The following is a 17,520-nucleotide window of genomic DNA, read 5'->3' on the forward strand; positions in this document are numbered from 1 at the left end:
TCAATTAAATTCAACAATGAAGGTTCCCCTTTCACTAAAAACCTACAAACTGTGATAGTCGTATCATAATTTTTTTGGAGGAAGTACGAAAACTAAAAGAGTGATATGGATTAATAAGCTTCATTCTTCATTCCATTACGAAAAACCATTAACTACTAAGACAGTCTTTTCCTGTTGCTGCTTGATTAGTATCCATTAAACGTAAACAAAACCACGAATTTTCTCTATAAATCCAAGGAAAGTCGACTCAATAACAGTGTTGAAATAAATTATAATGAAAATAGAAATACACTATTAGAGTGCGCCCACTCAAACCCAGACACTTGCAAGAAGGTTGTCCAATCACAACGTTTTCAATTCTGCAAACGGATCAATAACATTTATAAATTTGAGAGTTGTTTCTTGAGAGGCTAGGTAATATAATTAAGTTCAAACGGTTTTAAAGTTTTGAACGCTTGCATATTAGATGAATACTTGGATTTTAACGCTCAGTTTGCAAAAACTTACGAATCTTTTGTTTTCAGAAAACGTTGTGATTGAACAAATAATTCATCCAAATGTCCCGGTTTGTGTGTCCCCACTGTAATGGGCTCAATACCCCCTTCACGGCTTTGAGGGCATGCTGGGTAATCAGGACAAGACGGAAAGGAAGTCAAACGTCTGTATGGGAATTCAAAGTCAACTAATTCTTCCTAATTGAAAATCTCGTAACTTGCACGTTGCAAACTTTAACTAATGAAATTAAAGAAACTATGCACTAAGTGTGGAGAGCACAGCAGTCCTTTGTCGCTTTTGAGAAAATTTTCCTTCTTCCATACATTATGTGTAATTTTTGTGTTGTCGGATTACAGAAAATGTATGGAAGAACTCAGGTTTTCTAATAAAAAGGACCAAAGGACTACCATGCACTCCAGATTTAGTATGTAGTTTCTTTAAGTTCATTAGTTACATTTTTCAAAGGGAAAGTGACAAATATATTCAGTTAGCAAGAATTAGTTGACTTTGTATTCCCATACAAACTTTTGATTTTTCCACCATCTTTTCCTGATTACCCATCATACCGTTAAAACCTTGAAGGGGTCTATTATTAGACCTTTTCTTAATGATCATAGAGCTTCTTCTCCATCTCCTCTATCATTCCACCTCATCCCATCTTTTACTAGCACATGCAGTCTGAAGCAAAGGCTTGCACGGTTATAAGGAAATACAAAAGCTACAATATTATAACTTATACACAAATGGAGGACTTAACAGCCAAGGACGAAAACGAAAATCGATACCTAAACAGCGACGCGATTTGTTTTTTTTTTTTCTCAAAACTCTGGAGCACCTTCTTCAACTGCCCAAGACATTGTCCGGCCGTTCAACCGTTCCTGAAGTTAAAAGAGAGATATTGAATATGACACTTTGCACAGTTTGACTTCTTGCTAACGTTAAAGAAAAATAAAACAGTATTTTGATGGTGGGTACAACTCCGGTCATAAGCATATTTCGGTTGTGTTTAGTAAGATATTTATATCTGAATAAACGGTTTGAGGCGTGGGGAAATGTTTGAATAGTCTTTGCTGGGTGGGCCATTTGACGCTTTTGGAAGGACTAGTCATTGGGGTAATTTACCATCTAAGGGTCTGTTTACATGGAGGTGGGGGAACCCAGGTAGGTGAGGTAACCCGCCTAAGTGAGGTAACCCGCCTGTCCATATAATCTCTCATATGGTCACCCCACCAATCATGTAAACTTGATCAAATTAAAACGAGAGATTACATGGACTGGCGGTTTACCTCACCTAAGCGGGTCACCTCACCTACTTGGGCCACCCCACCTCCATGTAGACAGGCTCTAAACTGACAACATACTGGGGAATTTGTCCCGGGGGGAGGCACAGGCACTTTTGGAATTGACTGGTACATTATCTACCGTTTGAACAAACATCTTAAATTTTGGAACCATTTTGACCTTTTGTTGATCTAAAAGCTAACCTAGTGAGACATAACGGATTGTGCAGTCCACGTAACATAAATGAAATTCTCGAGATAAACCCGTTTATCTTCGAGAAATTAAGACCTTTTAATCAAAACACTCACCTGTTGCTTATAGTTTGAAGGTGGACCAAATTTGTATCGTCTGTTACCCCATCGTCTGCAAAAAAAGTAAGTAATCAACATGAACACGATGATCACCGTGCCACAACAAAGGGGGCTCTCGCATTCGGGACAAGATTAATATATAAAAAGGATTAATTATTTTACCGATGCACGGACTTTCATTTCTTTGGTGGACAATTTGAATTTTGCGGTTAGCTGGAGCGAAGCCTGGAGCCGAGAAATATTAGGGGTCTTGGAACCAGTTTGGGACAGTCAGAAAACTCTCGGAAAATGCCTTCGATTGCCGAGCAGTATAAAGTCAGCGGAGCGGCTCCGAAGATTTCTAGACTCCAGACCTCGCTCCAGTTGACAGCAAAATTCATAATGGCCACGCAAATTCCACTTATCAATATATGTTCGAAGTAATCTTTATCCAGTATAATCTAACCGAATGCCTGAGCCCCCTGTGCAAATGCAACCATGAACTTTTAAATCGTGCTTTTTACATACGTGTAAATCGTCAACAGAGAACTTAAGCAACAACGAAGACGATAGCGACGAAAACGTTACCTTTGAAAAATGAATTCGCGCTTATTCTACCTCGTTAAATTTATTGAATGCATTTATTTTTTTCTGGAGATGAATTCGAAAGGACTGTATCGAGGTTGAGAAAAAGAAAAAGAAAGTTGTTGTCTTGGGTTCACGCGCGTCCTCCAAAAAAGTGAAATTAGGCACTTTTACGTCGCATTTGTGCAGTGACGGGAAAGAAATGTACCAAAACCAAAATGCGTGATGCACGTCCAAGTCGCTGTTTCGCTTTTTCAAACCCATTGCTTCTCCGTTCTCGTTGCCGTCACCGTCGTATTGCTATCAGAAATAACATTGCCTCAGACCTACTAACATTTTGCAACTGACCTGTCATTTATGATATCGCTTCCTCTGCGTGCCCCATTAACGTATTGTACTCTGGAAACGTTCCCATAATCCTTTAGATTAAACCTCTCGCCATAAGACGTGCGGGCATTTAACCGTCCATCTGAAACAGATTTCCTGGAGCTACGTTCAGGGATAAAACTTGACGGATCAGCTACAATGTCGATGCGCCTCCCTGTACCGCTACTTGGTTGAACATCACCTTCATAAGGAACAATTATAGGAGTAGTGGACAATTTAGTGGTCGCGTGAAAACGACTGGTGTCAGTTGACCCAGAGGACCTGCGTCGGTATGAATCGGATGGATCAGTGACGATATATGAAGTGCCCTCTCCACCTGAGATAGTGTGTACAGTGTACCCATCGGGATTGGTTGTTCCTCTAGAAAGTGTACTTACGCCAAAATTCGGTGTGATAGCTAGGGCGCCCCGTGGAGCTCTGGCAATGCCGTGATCGGAATTTGATGTAAGCATTCCAGAAGACTGGAACAAGGCCTTTCCAGGTTTTTGCAAGCTTAGCCTTGGTGGTCGAGCGGGCACGGCGTTTACTGTTATGACCATGTTACCTCCTTCGTCCTGATACGAAGAAGCCTGCCTGGTAGTTCTGTACCCTTCGTGCATTCTCTGGATTGTGTGCATTGGGACAGTGTAGGGCTGATTGCGTCTAACAACAATTTCATTTCCAGCAACCTTAAAAATGCAAATAAAACAAGAAGAAAATAGGTTCAATCTTACCTAAAAGTTTGAAGTTGTTATGTTTTTAATGTGGCGAAAATCGGTTGGGTAGTCGCTTAGGAGTGGTTAGGTCTACCTCAATTTTTTTAACGACTCAAGCACGACCATACATTTTGGGAACGACTTGGCATTTTACCGTAATGTGAATACAGCTCATAGATAACTGCAAACTAACCTTTGAGCTGCCTCGTAGCGCTCTCAAAACTGTGCGCTGTTGTTGTCCGCGTGACCCATACCCAAGGACAGTGGACATCAGCTTGTTACCATGGTAATACCGTGCGCCCACAATGTAAGCTCTACTCCCCGCAGCCCTTCCTCCCCGCTTCATACTGCCATGCCTTTTTATCTCCTTGGTGACGTGAAGCGCCTTAGTGTTGTACCTGTTGTCTTCTTGTATCTTGAACCTGATGGGTACTCGCACAACGCCATCTTGGTCCTGTTCTTCGTAATAGTTTGTGTAGTAGACGCCGTCTTCGTATTCATCGCGGTTGATTGGAATAGTTACCGTGCCATCCGACTAAAAAATAAGAAATACTTATTGGATAGCCAACGCTTGGTTCATTCATAAGTAGGAGGAATATATGATTCTTTGGGTGAATGTACTCCTGAATAGGACAGTTGTTGACAGTGACTGAGTTTTCGACAACCCGTGCGGTAGTCATCTCTACAGATCACGCCAGCGAATTTAGTCGCGATGTTATTGGTCATCTGTCACTCCAGCCGTGATGTTATTAGCTATGAAAACGCTAAAAATGATGGTGTGTTTTGATCCGTCTTTTGTCACTTTGTCACAGTTATAACGGTCTTCCAGTCAAGATTCAGTGGCGTTTGTTCTATGTTAGATTCTTTGTTCAGAAGATCAGTCACCTTTCTATGGCTTTCATTTAGGAAAAGGTACGCTGAGAGATGATCGGATTTACCCACAATGGCGACTAGACACCAGAGTCAAGGTACTTCGTTTATTGTTACTGAGTAATAGTGAGCTAGGGTATTTGTTATATGAGATAAATTAATTGACAGTGAGTATAGTTTACAAGAAGTGAAAAAATTAGGCCAATACTAAACAAACTTACCTCCACTATTCGGTCTTTCTTTTGCAGAATCCTTGCCCACGCTTTCCTGCAAAAAACGAAAATACAATATTACAGTTTCTATAAGACAGTGCGAAGTTTAATATAAGTGGAATGTTTCTGATGTCTTTAATTTTTAAACCGTCTTGTATTAAAACACACAATATTCACTCTACGAAACCTTCTGGGAAAAGGGTAAATGAAGAATGAAGAGTTACGACGCAAAGCCAGATTTATTCTCACCTTCCCCGAGTAGTTAAATCCCCAACTTTGATTTTCACCACGCCATTTTCGACCCTGACAGCATCAGCACCATAAACGTCGTCGACCTTTATCTTCCTTATATGTGGATCAGCATTCTCCTTTGTGTCTCGTAGCACTATGGCCTTTTCTTCTGGAGCAGCTTGTGCAATGATGTACCGGGGACGTCTTCGTTTTTCTTGCTTTGCGCGAACTCTCACATGGACGTCCACGATATCATCTTTAGATCGACGAGAGTGTCGTCTGAGCGAACTGTGGTATAACAAAAAAAAGGAAAAGAAAAGAACAACATAATAAGATTTCTGGATTCCCCGCTAACGTCTACAACATACTTTTAAGGGTAAAAATTTATTAACCACTGCAACATACCCTGGAATCTTCCTTGGAAATCAAACAAAGAAACAACAACACAAACAACGACAACAAACAGCAAACAGCAAACTTTGTATGGAGAGCGACGTGTGGATGTAAATGTTGGATTAAAATCCACTATTAAAACGTAAGTACAAGTTACAATGGTACAGCTGCAAGGGATTTCAATCAAGTTGTCTATTCAAAAATTCGCTACTTCTGTGCGATGATTTTTTTTCTCTTCCTCCGTGGACAAAATAACATGCATCTAAAACCCCAAACCCAAAAGGATTGAAAATCTTGAATCTAAGAAATTGCGAACGCGACAGCGCGACCGCGCGACCGCGCGACCGCGCGATGCTTTCAAAAAGTATCAACCAACTATTACAACCTTCTGTCATAAGATCCTCGACGGAAGCTCCGCCTTCTCACTGGTCCTAAATGTAGCAATTTATCCATATCCTCCGCAGTATAAGCGTTAGTGTAACCGTTGAAATTGGTTCGGCTCTCAATCTGAAGTAACCGATCGACGTCCTCAGCTGTGAAAGCATCCCACCATGTCTGTTTATCCACCTGGGGTGATAAGGGCTGCTGCTGTGAATCTATGTGGATTATAGCTGTGCCAATGTTCGTCGTACCGCTTCCATCCTCAACCTGTACAAGTTAGTAGTTTTATTATATGAAGAAAGCAGTGGCTGTAATAACGAGGTGACCGTGTTACCGGATGGCCGTAAGGCGGGGTTCCTCTGTATGTATCACTCGAATTACTAGAAGCTATAAGAATTTATATTTACAGCCTGAGAAAACAGCCGAAATTTCGCGACCTCCCCCCATCCCCTCTTGTTTCCACGCGAAATGACGTCTTCTATACCGATGACGTGTCACTACCCAGATCTGGGTAGTGCTTCTGATCGGTTGAAGCAAATATACCTCGCGGTATGATTAATCAGAAGCACTACCCAAATCTGGGTAGCGACACGTCATCAGTGTGGAATTTCTACAGGCGTTCGACTCTCTTCAGTCCAATTGGCATTCTACAAATTACAACAATAACGAATCTGCAGACAGTTTTTTTTTATTTCCTGGGACACCAAATGCACAATAAGGGAACGCAAAATGCGGCCTTTATTTACTTAATTCCTATTTATTTATTTATTTTCATTTATTTATTTCTCTTTTGAACAAAATGGTTTGGTACCTGTGGAATATCAGGTAATGACGCACTGTGATCAAAAGGAACGCCTCTTAATTCGTCAATCTGGTCGGGCTCCTCAGCAATATCTGTAGTAGAGGAATCCAGTCGTCGGATTTTGTCCAGCCCAACTTGCTCTTGAATGTCTGGAGCAGTCATTGTCTCTGCGTCACGCAATGCAGGCTTTTCCTCCGTTTGACCATCATCTTCTCTGCTAACTACACCTGGGATAATCATGGTTGTTAAATCCTCCTCACGTATGCTAGTCATTCGTTGCATGGTACTTGCCACGCTTGCTTGCCTACTGATTTGGCGGCTGATTGTTTCCGACGTATCGTCGATGCTCTGTAGAAAAACAGTTTATTAATAACATTACAAAAGTCACTAACGGCTGTATATTCTAGGGTAAGGGTACAGAGAGGATGACCTCTAATGTCAATATATCACTACCTTTCACAGTTTGCTGTTATAAAGGGACTCACTCTTGATAAAAAAATGGCTTCTTTTGGATAAAAATGGCTTCTGTAGATTATCCTGTGTTTCATTGAATGGCATTCAGTGAGAGGATCACGATCAGAGTTTGTTAAAACAGTTGTCACAAAGCATTTTTTTACCGGACACATTTCTTTATCAAAGACTATGTTCGTATAGAAGCCGTTAGGGCAATGAGAATTCTACGTAGATATTTTGAGGTAGGAAAGTCTTCTTTTAGTATCTCGCCACTAGAGACTGTTATCATTCATACTTACAGCACCGGTGGAATATGCTTCTGTAGGATCAGGTTTATAATCTCTCTCTGGTAAGCGTGCAGATCGAGGCTGATATCTAGGAATATGGACTGGGTCCTTGACTTCAACACCCGGCTTCTTTTCGGAGTGTTGATGAACATACTTTTCCAGCTTGCTTCGAGATTTTGAGTCATCCAGTTTATCAACCTTCTTTTTGAGTTCCTCAATTTTCTTCCTAAGTGCGACCATAGCTGACGGTTTACTTTCCTTGTACACTTCTACTATTTCGACGACCTCCTCTCGAGAAGGAATCTTGCGGTCATCGTGTGTTAAAATTTCTTTCCTTATGCTTGTGCGTCTAGGCGAGACATTTTTGCCAGGCAATCGTCTTAGGGTTTCCAACCTAGAAATGGCTGGGTCGCTGTCAGCTGCACCACCTTCGGGAGAAATTATGGAATCTTTATTCAATATTTTTCTCGTCACAAATTCGCGACTTGTCTGACGGTGGTCGGAGAGTACATCTACCTCTTTGTTCTCTACCTCTTTCCAGGTACTAAAATCACTACACTTCTTTAAAGGTAAATTGAAATCTTTTCGTTTTCTAGAAACAGAATCGTGATCTGGAGGAGGCAAAGGTATGGCTTCTCCTGGTCGCACTGTTCTTTTTGGTGGACTGTCAAGTCTGATGGATTCAGTTTTTCTGGTACCTTCTGGCTGTTCTGCTTGGGGAAGATACAGTGCAGAGGGCTTATATTCCCTAGTTGGCTCTGGCGGTATCGAAGAATCTGACGCTCGAGGCTCTGTTGTTCCAAAAACTTCTGTTGGTCTGAAAGTTTCACGTCGCTTAAATGGCTCTCTGAAGTCACCAACATCTTCATCTCCTATCCCCTTAGAGTAAAAAGCAGATTGATCTTCTTCAGCAACACTACCATGGAAAAATCCTGTGACAGAGCTCGGACCATCACCATTCTTTGTGGACTTCATGGATACAGTTGAATCAGCCTTAAAAACACGTTTTGTTGCAAATCCTTGAGTGGCTCCAGATCTTGTTTCCTTGTCACCTTGCGTAGCGTCACCCCACGAGTTTCTAGGGGAGATCCAAGACACTCCCCTCTGGTTAAGACTTCTCTCTTCTCTTGGTGGCCAGTCATAATCTGCTGCTCTTGGAAAATACCCTGTTGGACTCTTTTCACTAAAACGCCGCAAGGAAGAGACATTGTCATCGTTGGTTGCTCCGTAGTGCTTATCTAAAGATTTGGGAGAAGAACAATCTTTAGGGTTTCTCTCAGCTTCGGTGCGCCCATCGGGTCTATATGACCCGTCGGTAGTACTTAAGTCACGATCTATGTGAGTACTGGAACCGTATTTACGATCTATGGGATCGTCGTATCGCTGCGTTTCGTTACGTTCCGACTCGTCCTTAAAAAATTTCCCATCTTTTTTCGACAACTGAAAATGCCTCAGTTCACTGCGATGAACGTTTCTCTCCTCATCATTCTTATCCCAACGATGTGCCAAAGTATCTGAAGCTCTTCTGGAGGAAGACGGGAAATCTCTTGTTTTAGCTCTTAGCTTGGCGATGTCATCCTTTAACTTGTCATGGATGGAAGGCTCACGACTTTTCCACCTTGATGAAACATCCTTGGCCTCTACTCTTGAAGATGGTGGCGGAATGTAAGGCTTGATGTGCTCTCGTGTCAGAGTTTCTGTTTTTAGTTTTGCGATGTCTTCTTTAAGCTTTTCCTTAACTGAGGACTCCCTAATATGCGATTTGGGTGTAAATGAGCCATCCTTCTTCATAGGACGAGACTCTGTTTCTGCTTTTAGCCTTGCGATATCCTTTTTCAGCTTCTCATGGGTTGCTGACTCTTTCCTTGGCATATATGCCCGCGCATTTGATGAACTAAAATCAATTGCGTTTTTTACATCACCTGTACGAAATGGATCACGTTCAGTGCTTCTACGGCGATGAAGAGAATGAGATCGTGACCGATTGTGGTTTTTCGCACCATCAACTTCATTATCGAAAGAGCTCAGATGACCCGAAGACTTGCTTCGCACCCTGAAAAGCAAATCACGTTTTTCAGCTTCCCTTTCGTCCATATAATCTTGCATCCTGCGCTCATCCCTATCTAAAGATCTACTGCCCCTTCTTTTTTGCAGCACTTCGTCGTCGTGGAATCTTTTCTTTGCAGTGTAGGAAAGAAACTCCTTTCGTCCTGGCAATTCTCGGTAGATTCCCAGTCGGCCCCTTCCTTTGTTGTCAAGGGCTTCTGAAGATAAAGAACGTCTTGCTGGGCTCCTTGATAATTGTACAGCATCATCATTGTATCTGGTGTTGGAACTATCCTCAGTTAGAGCTGATGGCGCTGAGTCTTTGTCTTTCCATTTGTTGGATAGAAGTAAATATGCACTTGAGGTATATTTTGAGGGATCACTGCGCTCATCTTCGGAGATTCTTTTTGACAGTTTTTCCCTTTCAAAGGAGTTAGAAGCTTGCTTTCTTTCTAGAGCCCTTCTCAAAATATTTACATCCTCCAGACCGATCGTTTGGAAATCTTCATAGTCACTGTCACAAGGCTCATCGCCTTTACTGCGGTGCCTCTCCAAAGAACGTCTACGGCTGAGAGGATCAGACCAATCTTCCTTACCAGAAACCGAACTGTCTTCTCTCTTTTTCAGTTCCAGTTCAGATGTCCATTCTGTGTATTTAGAGGCACCTGCCGAAACTCTGTCTTTTTCCTCTGATCGTTTTTGGTGGTCAGATGTTTGTTCGCCACCATCGGATCGATAGAAAGAAGATATAACGTTTTCGCCATCCATGGCTGGTGTATTGGCAGCTGCAGCTTTGCTGAGGTCTTCATCCCTTGAGTAAGAAGAGTAAAACGAACTGATAGGACTGTCCTTTGAATTTTCATGAGCATCACGAGCTCCTGTTGAATCAAACTTTGAGGCACCTTTGAATGTATTTCTAATACCTTTCAAACCTCGTGTCTTAATTGCTTTGATGTCTTCTCGTGTTGTATAGGACGAACTTGACCTCCTGTCGATGACATTTCTAGTGACAACCGACTTTGTAACATTCTCCGATATACTCCTTGTATCTTCCTTCATGATGTGGTTCTCTCTATCAATTTTACCTTCAACAGGTTCGTACGGGCTTTTTGTGAATGTAGCTTGGCTTGAGCCACGGGTGGAGTGAGGATTACCATGTTGTTCAGTTCGAGAGTTTCGAGGATCGAAGGAATAAAACTTCTTTGAATACATCTTTCACTTTAAAACGCCCAACAGTGGTTTCTAAGTCGAAAGCCAGAAGTAAAATATGATATCAGGGGATTCTCCTAAAGAGAGAAGACACTAGAAAAAGTCTCTAAGTGAAAAAAAAAAAAGTGGCAATCTGTTTTGTTAATAATAATAACAAAAAAAAAAAAAAATATATATATATATATATAGGTATGTAGGTTATTCATGAGAAATACATAGTCCCTTAAAAGCATAAAACTTTTATTTCTTTTTCATTATGCCGTCGATTTTGCAGTAGTTACCAAGGAGAAGCCTCGCGGATTTATGATTTCTCGAGGATTCTAAGTTCGCTTAGGGACGGACAATTAGAAAACTTATGGGGGGCTGGCGAAGTACAAAAAAATATTCGCCGAAGGGAAAATTAAATGAAAAAAATTCATGCATGCCAATTAACCCCAAAAACATTCATGCTACGGCCTAAAAAAAAAATTCATACAAGGAATTTGATAAAGAAAAAAATTCCTGCGGCTCGAAAATTTCCCACCTCCCCTCCTCCCCCACCCCCCGATAACTTTTTTAATGGTCCGTCCCTTATAACACCACTTAATTTTACGCAAAATGACCTGTGCACAACTTCGGACAAAAACACGAACTTATATATGTACAAAAAATAGGCTATGTAAAGTCGGAATTTCAAGTTCTTTATGCAGTAGAACAGTTTAGTTCACTACTTTCAAGGTAATTTTCGCTTACGCAAGGAATTGAGGTCAAACTATTTTTCGTGAATTATGTAAAGTCGGGATTTCAAGTTCTTTATGCAGTAGAACAGTTTAGTTCACTACTTTCAAGGTAATTTTCCCTTATGCAATGGAATTGAGGTCAAACTATTTTTCGTGAATTACCGTAATTCATGACATTTCTAAACAAATTGAACAGCGCGCGCGTCGTAGGTAAAATAAAAATCTTTGCTCTTTGGCACTTAACGATAACTACAATGATGATCAAATTCAATTCAGTGAGTTAAAGCAAAGGTAAACGTGGGAAAATATTGTTTGGTGGCTCCTATTTTCTCATAATCCACGTGAACAGGGACCATTGCAATACAGATAGTAACCAAATCATTTCTAGCTCATGATAAACTTAACTAGGCCCGTAAAGTTGACGTTTCTCACCCTTTCAATTAAAATCAAAAGTTTAAACCTTTTTTTAGTACAGTGGAACCTCGATATAATTGCGCCTTTTTCCGAATTTTTAATATTAAACCTTTCTATTTCTTTCTTCCTTTTTTTTATAACCTTTAAATCTGAGGAAAAAACTGTTCGTAAATTCTCGTTTGAACGTGTCCTGACTAGTTCACAATTTCTTTCATAATCAGTAATGAATTTTCTGAAAGTACTTATAGCTACTTATCGTAAAGGCAAATTAGAATATTCAAATATGTAAGTTTTAATAAGAATAATTATTGTTATAACGGTGTTTAAGGTAATTTTGAAGTAGTTTAATCAGTGAGGGAGGTACCAACTTTAAAAAATCTTTTATTTGTAACTGAGTGGAATTTTGTGATTTGAAATAAAGAATCGTGAAGGGAAACCTTGTCTTGTACGACTAATTCAACAATGAGATATCACGGTATCTAGGGAAGCGAAGAAACAATAATCATAAAAACAAAACATCAATGACTGAAGATTAAAAAAAGCACACCTGTCTTACGTCACTCGCTCATAGCATGGTTTATGGTTTTTCAAAAGTCTAGTAAGTGAGTCTTTGTTCCTTATTTAAGTCCAATACCGCTTCTTTAATTAACTAAAACAAGCGATGGCAACCGATTTGGATTTGCTATTTATAAGTCTATATTGGATGAATGTGAAAGTTATGGTTCTTCATGACGTACGTCAATGGAAGCTTTTGGTATTTTTTCGGAGGCCGTCTGAGGAAACTATTGAGACTTCAGATCCCTGTTTTGAGTGATTTAAATTTTTCACACAGTTCGTAGGTACATTTTCGATACATCTCTTGTAATATTACAAGATTGCCATTGTTTGAAACCTCTTTAAAAGGGAGCAATAATATTGGCATCATCCACTAATGGATTGCTAATTAATTAACAACCTACTTTTTAAATGGACAAAAATGAAAAACATCATCTTTATATCACGATGTGCAAACTGGTCTAAAATTACGTTAAAATTAAGGCGAACGAAATTTTAAAGGTAGTAAGATTCTAATGATAATGAGACAGATTTGTATGACACTAGTTAAAAGTTAAGTAAAAGCATTGGGCACGGGGACTATGCTCGGATTAACACTTACTAATGACGTTACTCTTCGAACAAAAATTGTTAGTCCGCGATCATGCAACTTATTTAACCCTTTTCTACTGATGGTCGTCCAAATAAAGATATAAGTGCAAGTTAAATTTCTGGTTTTGTGATTTACACAGTCACGCAGAGTTAATTATCCGATCTCTGTAATCACACTTAGGAGTTTTAGCAAGAGGAAATTGAAAAGTCGTTGAAAAAACATTTTTTATTTCTTCTCTAAACGTTTCATTCGTTTCCTTTAATCTGGAAAACCCGCGATTAATTTTGATAGAACCTAATTGTTCTTTTGAAGTGGCTACGAATTGTTATTACGGACGATTTAACCGGCACCATTTTTTATCCCACCTTAAATTTAATGTTCTTTTTAACCAAAATTATTTTGTTCGTTGCCCGTTACAAAGTCAAACAATTTACTACTCCTCGCTGAGACGTAAAGAGACAGAAATCTTGTTATTCTGCTAAGATGCTTACTTTTTTATTTTTAATTCTAATTAAGCGAAATGTTTGCTTATTTTTAGTCCTTTCTTTTCTTTTTTCTATTTTTTTGAGAATTATATATATTTTTTTATTCTTAGATAAATAATTTAACGAAAGGACTATTCCCAAGAAATTGAGGAAACACAGTCAAAATTCCAAGAAGCAATTAGCCTGAAGTTTTACATTTAAAAAAAAGGCAAACACAGATACGCTTGTTCAAGCAAGAGAATTTCGCGTGATTTAAAAAAAAAGAAGACTTCTTACCTTAACGTGCGGTCAGTCAGCGTTTGAATCCATAACAGCTTCAAGCGGTGACCCTGTGAAATTAACACAGTGTGATGGAAATGTAGCGTGCTAAATGAAATAAGCTTAATTCAATATAGCAATATAGAGAAGGGTACTTGCTTTCTGGATCACTCAGTTTTGAAATTTTTGGTATGTGAAAGTAATATGCCAAAGCAAAACGCAATATATCTTAAATCACATACACCTAATTGCAAAAATGTTTTAACAGGAAAATGAAAAGAAAAAAAAAGAGAATTGAAAAACGCTAGAATAGGAATAAATTAGCCACGCCCACAACTCGTCTGACGAAACAATGCAGTGTTACTAAAAGGGAGAGCGGAGAACGGGAAAATGAAAATTGGGAAAAAAAAACCTATCAGTAACTTCATTTGCCACTCTCTGTTTTGTTCCTATTTTTTTCATTTTCCGGCTCCTCGTCCTCCTTCCCCGTTCCTAGTTTTCGTAACATCCTCAGCTGACAAACCCCGAGTGGTCAAGAGGCAAACGCGTTGGAAAGAATAAAACGACGAATATAGATTTGGTTAAACTCTGGCTTCACTAAAACATTCCTTATAAAAAAAACATTTTTAGCCGGCCGCAGGGGAGTGAATTACGTTTCACTATGATTCGCAGCGCAAACAAAAATTAGCTTGATCAAACACACTAAAGCGTCGTGCGTCAAGTGAAGTTTTATTTTATATCATTTTACTTTACTTTACTTTACTTTTCATTCACCTCCTTTAATTCTAAGTGCTTTACGTTAGTCTTAATCACTTTAATTATTAATTAATTAGCTTTTCCTTTACTCTCTTTTGCTTCGTTTTGCCTACTTTTTTGTATATGGTATACCGTAAATCCTGTATTAAGCACCCCTCCCGGGGGCTTCATGTATTTCAAGTACGCTTAAGGGGGAGGGTGTGTGTGTGTGTGTGTGTGTGTGTGGGGAGGGGGGGGGGCTTATTTAATTTTGCGACGATAATGGTATCAATTCTACATAAAAATTAGAAGGTAAAGTAGAAAAGCTCAGCTGGCATCAAGTTGGAGGATATGCAGCCGAAGATCAAAAACAAATTCGAACTTCCAGTACGTGAACAAATCATATCTGATCGCGGATCAGTCCACATGAGGTTTTACAGTCTGTCATTTAAGAATAAAGGAGAAGGGTGGGGGGAGGGTTGGTTAAATGGCTTTCTTCCACTGAAAAAAAGGGGGGACTTAATAGTGGATTTGCGGTAAGTTATTTACCTCCGACAGATATACGTGCCTCAATAGTCAATAACCTTCAACCTTTTTGGGCTCATTTTCCAGCTGCTTCAAGCGAGCATCCGCCACAAGGAAAGCGGGGGCCTAAAATGACTGGAAATTGAGCCTAGGACCCACTCCACAATAATGCGTTGCTGTTCTTGTCTTGCTTCCAAACTGAAACGAGGAAAACCTTTTTGCTTTCGGAATTAAAAAGCTTTCGAGAGGAAAGACCTTAAAAAACAGAAGTCTATTGCTTCAGTGTGGACGTGGCCAAAAAGGGGGAGGTTTTCGTAAATAGTAACGTGATCGCTACTCATAACGCAATTATCCAAGTTTTAAAAATGGCGAACATAGACTAGGAGTTAACACGTACCACAGGATTTCCAAACGGCGTTACGAACTGTAGTAGTCTAGTAGCGCCCAATCATCTAATTTAGACAACCGCTCATAGTTTAGGGTCTTTAGTTTGATTGCTCCTTGTTTCTAGTGAAAGACGATTTTTACATCAAAGGTTTAAAAAATGGTAAAATTCAAACTCAACAAGTGTGATTGATATAATAGCCTCACTTCGAACGAACTAGAAGTCTCTAAGCTAATCTCCTCCAACTTCTCAATCGTTGGATATACCCTATTACCACACTACAATCAACCAAATTTAGCTTCCTGAATGTCGCACAGAGAACGAATTCCAAACATTAAAACATTGTTAATGAAGTTTAAGTTAAGTTAATTTTTTGAACTTTATCGCTGTGGTTAGAAGTTTATTGTTTCAAGTAAAATGTAAGATTTAAACGGGAGTGCCGCTTTTAGGCTTGACTAAGTTGTTTTTTCCCCCGACGGTTTGCATGCTAATCAGTGAATGAAACAAAGTGTGAAAAAATGAAGGAAATCGTTCTCCAGCTCGGGATCGCAGACCCTATATACTTTTGAGGCGGGTGAAACAAGAGCCGAAAAAGGCCGTCCGATCTAGCTCGCGGCCTAGTCAGGAGAAGACCCCTAATACATATTGGGCATTTTGAGGTTACGCGTGGGTCTGGGTCAGTCTTGTGTCGAATTGTACCTTGAGAGTAAAAGTTTATCCAAATCTAAGACAGCGCTTCAATATTTACTCAATTCTGCACCTACATGAGACAGCCTTCAAAGTTTCCTATGGACATGAAATTCAGGAATTTTATAGCACACTAATCGATTGCAGCACTGAAAAATAGAAAAGAAAATCTATGGACGAATTTTGGTTTAATCAATGTTTTCGTGAAAGAAGCCTTAGAAATTACAAAAAGAGCTTAGCACTGCGTTTTACCCTTATTCGCATGTTGTCATGTTTCTAGAAATCGCGCAAGTCAACTTAATTTTAATCGTTTGTAGGGTGTATAAAGGTCATTTGTAAAACGAATGAGTGATAAAAACTTTTCGGAAACATACAAAAGCAGAAAATTTGTCTTCATTAATTTCAGTCTTCAGTTCATGCATAATTTATACCCTTTTTTGTAGAAATACCAAGATATCTCGAAATTCCTCTAATAGATTTTTGTGAAACTTATGAAAACAAGCACCCAAAGTATACGTAGTGTAAATCATTTCCAAAGAAAAGGCCGATTAGGGCTTACCTTCGATTTAGAACTAAAACTATTGTGACGTTATTGTAAGGTGATATTTATTTCGATTGTTTAAAAAGTAAAATTTTATTAAAGTTTAATCTATGTGACTTGAAATACATGTGTTATAATGGTTTTACAGTAAAGATCGATTTGTTTCAGTATAAGAGATTCAAAGATTGAAGATGTACCTGCAAAACTACTGGGTCGAGCCACTTTAAGTGGACAATATCTTACTACGCATGTATACTTTGGTGTCCAGTATCGCTGAGTCGATGAAATGTGCTATATTTTGAAAAACCCGCGGGGCGTGCCAAAATAAAAACGAGACTACACTAATCCAGATAAATTTTAAAAGGAAGAAATTTTCAAAATATAAACAACAACCACAACAACAACAACGATACACAGAGAATGTTTTCCGCCAACGCGAAAGCGGATAAATTTGAAAACGCAACGCTGCCAGAGACACCAAATGATCATCGAAACGTCAGCGTTTTCGAAAAGTTTCGTTTTCAAAATGCATGTTTTTCATCCTCTCTATTTGCCATCGGCGTTCTCAAATTTATCCAAATTGATAAGCGATCCGGCTAACCTTACTGGATCGCAGGATCTCCCAAGAATAAGGCAGTAAAGATTCCCTCAATCACTGAGAGAGACCAAAGATTTCCATATCAGTTGTTAAAAATTCGCTTCCCCCGACAAGTAGATTTTCATTGCCAAGTGAGGCTCCGAAGCCAAATCCTAAAGACGTACTGCCAAATCTAGGATTTCTTTCTGACCGCAGTGTTGTAATGTCGGTTCTTTGTCGAGATCCAAACATTGGTCCAGTGAAAGAGCAACACCTTATTCCCCCGAGAACGAAATCTTCGTGATTACAAGCATTTGGATATACCTTCTTTGGAGCAAACCCATTTGGATTGTGTAAACTGAACAGAAAAGACGACGGACATGAAATCCAAACACTGCCCTTGGAAGCTGAAATTTAAGGAACGAATGAA

General features: G+C 39.5%; 1 protein-coding gene across 1 annotated transcript; it reads right to left on the minus strand.

Annotated features, from left to right (window-relative positions):
- Positions 1-1,260: 1,260 nt before the first annotated feature.
- LOC140922056 (uncharacterized) lies at positions 1,261-10,693 on the minus strand. Its single transcript, XM_073372082.1, has 9 exons — positions 7,375-10,693; positions 6,632-6,970; positions 5,825-6,087; positions 5,065-5,334; positions 4,825-4,870; positions 3,927-4,268; positions 3,000-3,706; positions 2,085-2,139; positions 1,261-1,373 (listed from the first exon to the last, which is right to left on the minus strand). The coding sequence occupies exons 1-9, from the start codon at positions 10,618-10,620 to the stop codon at positions 1,314-1,316; spliced, it is 5,328 nt and encodes a 1,775-aa protein (XP_073228183.1). The 5' UTR covers positions 10,621-10,693; the 3' UTR covers positions 1,261-1,313.
- Positions 10,694-17,520: the final 6,827 nt, after the last annotated feature.

This window comes from Porites lutea, chromosome 12 (genome assembly GCF_958299795.1).
Source record: "Porites lutea chromosome 12, jaPorLute2.1, whole genome shotgun sequence".
NCBI classification, from domain to species: domain Eukaryota; kingdom Metazoa; phylum Cnidaria; class Anthozoa; order Scleractinia; family Poritidae; genus Porites; species Porites lutea.

What these genes read in the sequence shown, in the direction of transcription:
- LOC140922056 (XM_073372082.1), bottom strand. Translation starts at nt 10,620, where the DNA reads ATGTATTCAAAGAAGTTTTATTCCTTCGATCCTCGAAACTCTCGAACT. An exon ending in CGAGGATCTTATGACAGAAG is followed by an intron (nt 5,335 to 5,824) that starts GTTGTAATAGTT and finishes GTTATACCACAG; the next exon opens with TTCGCTCAGACGACACTCTC. An exon ending in AGCGATATCATAAATGACAG is followed by an intron (nt 2,140 to 2,999) that starts GTCAGTTGCAAA and finishes CTTTTTTTGCAG; the next exon opens with ACGATGGGGTAACAGACGAT.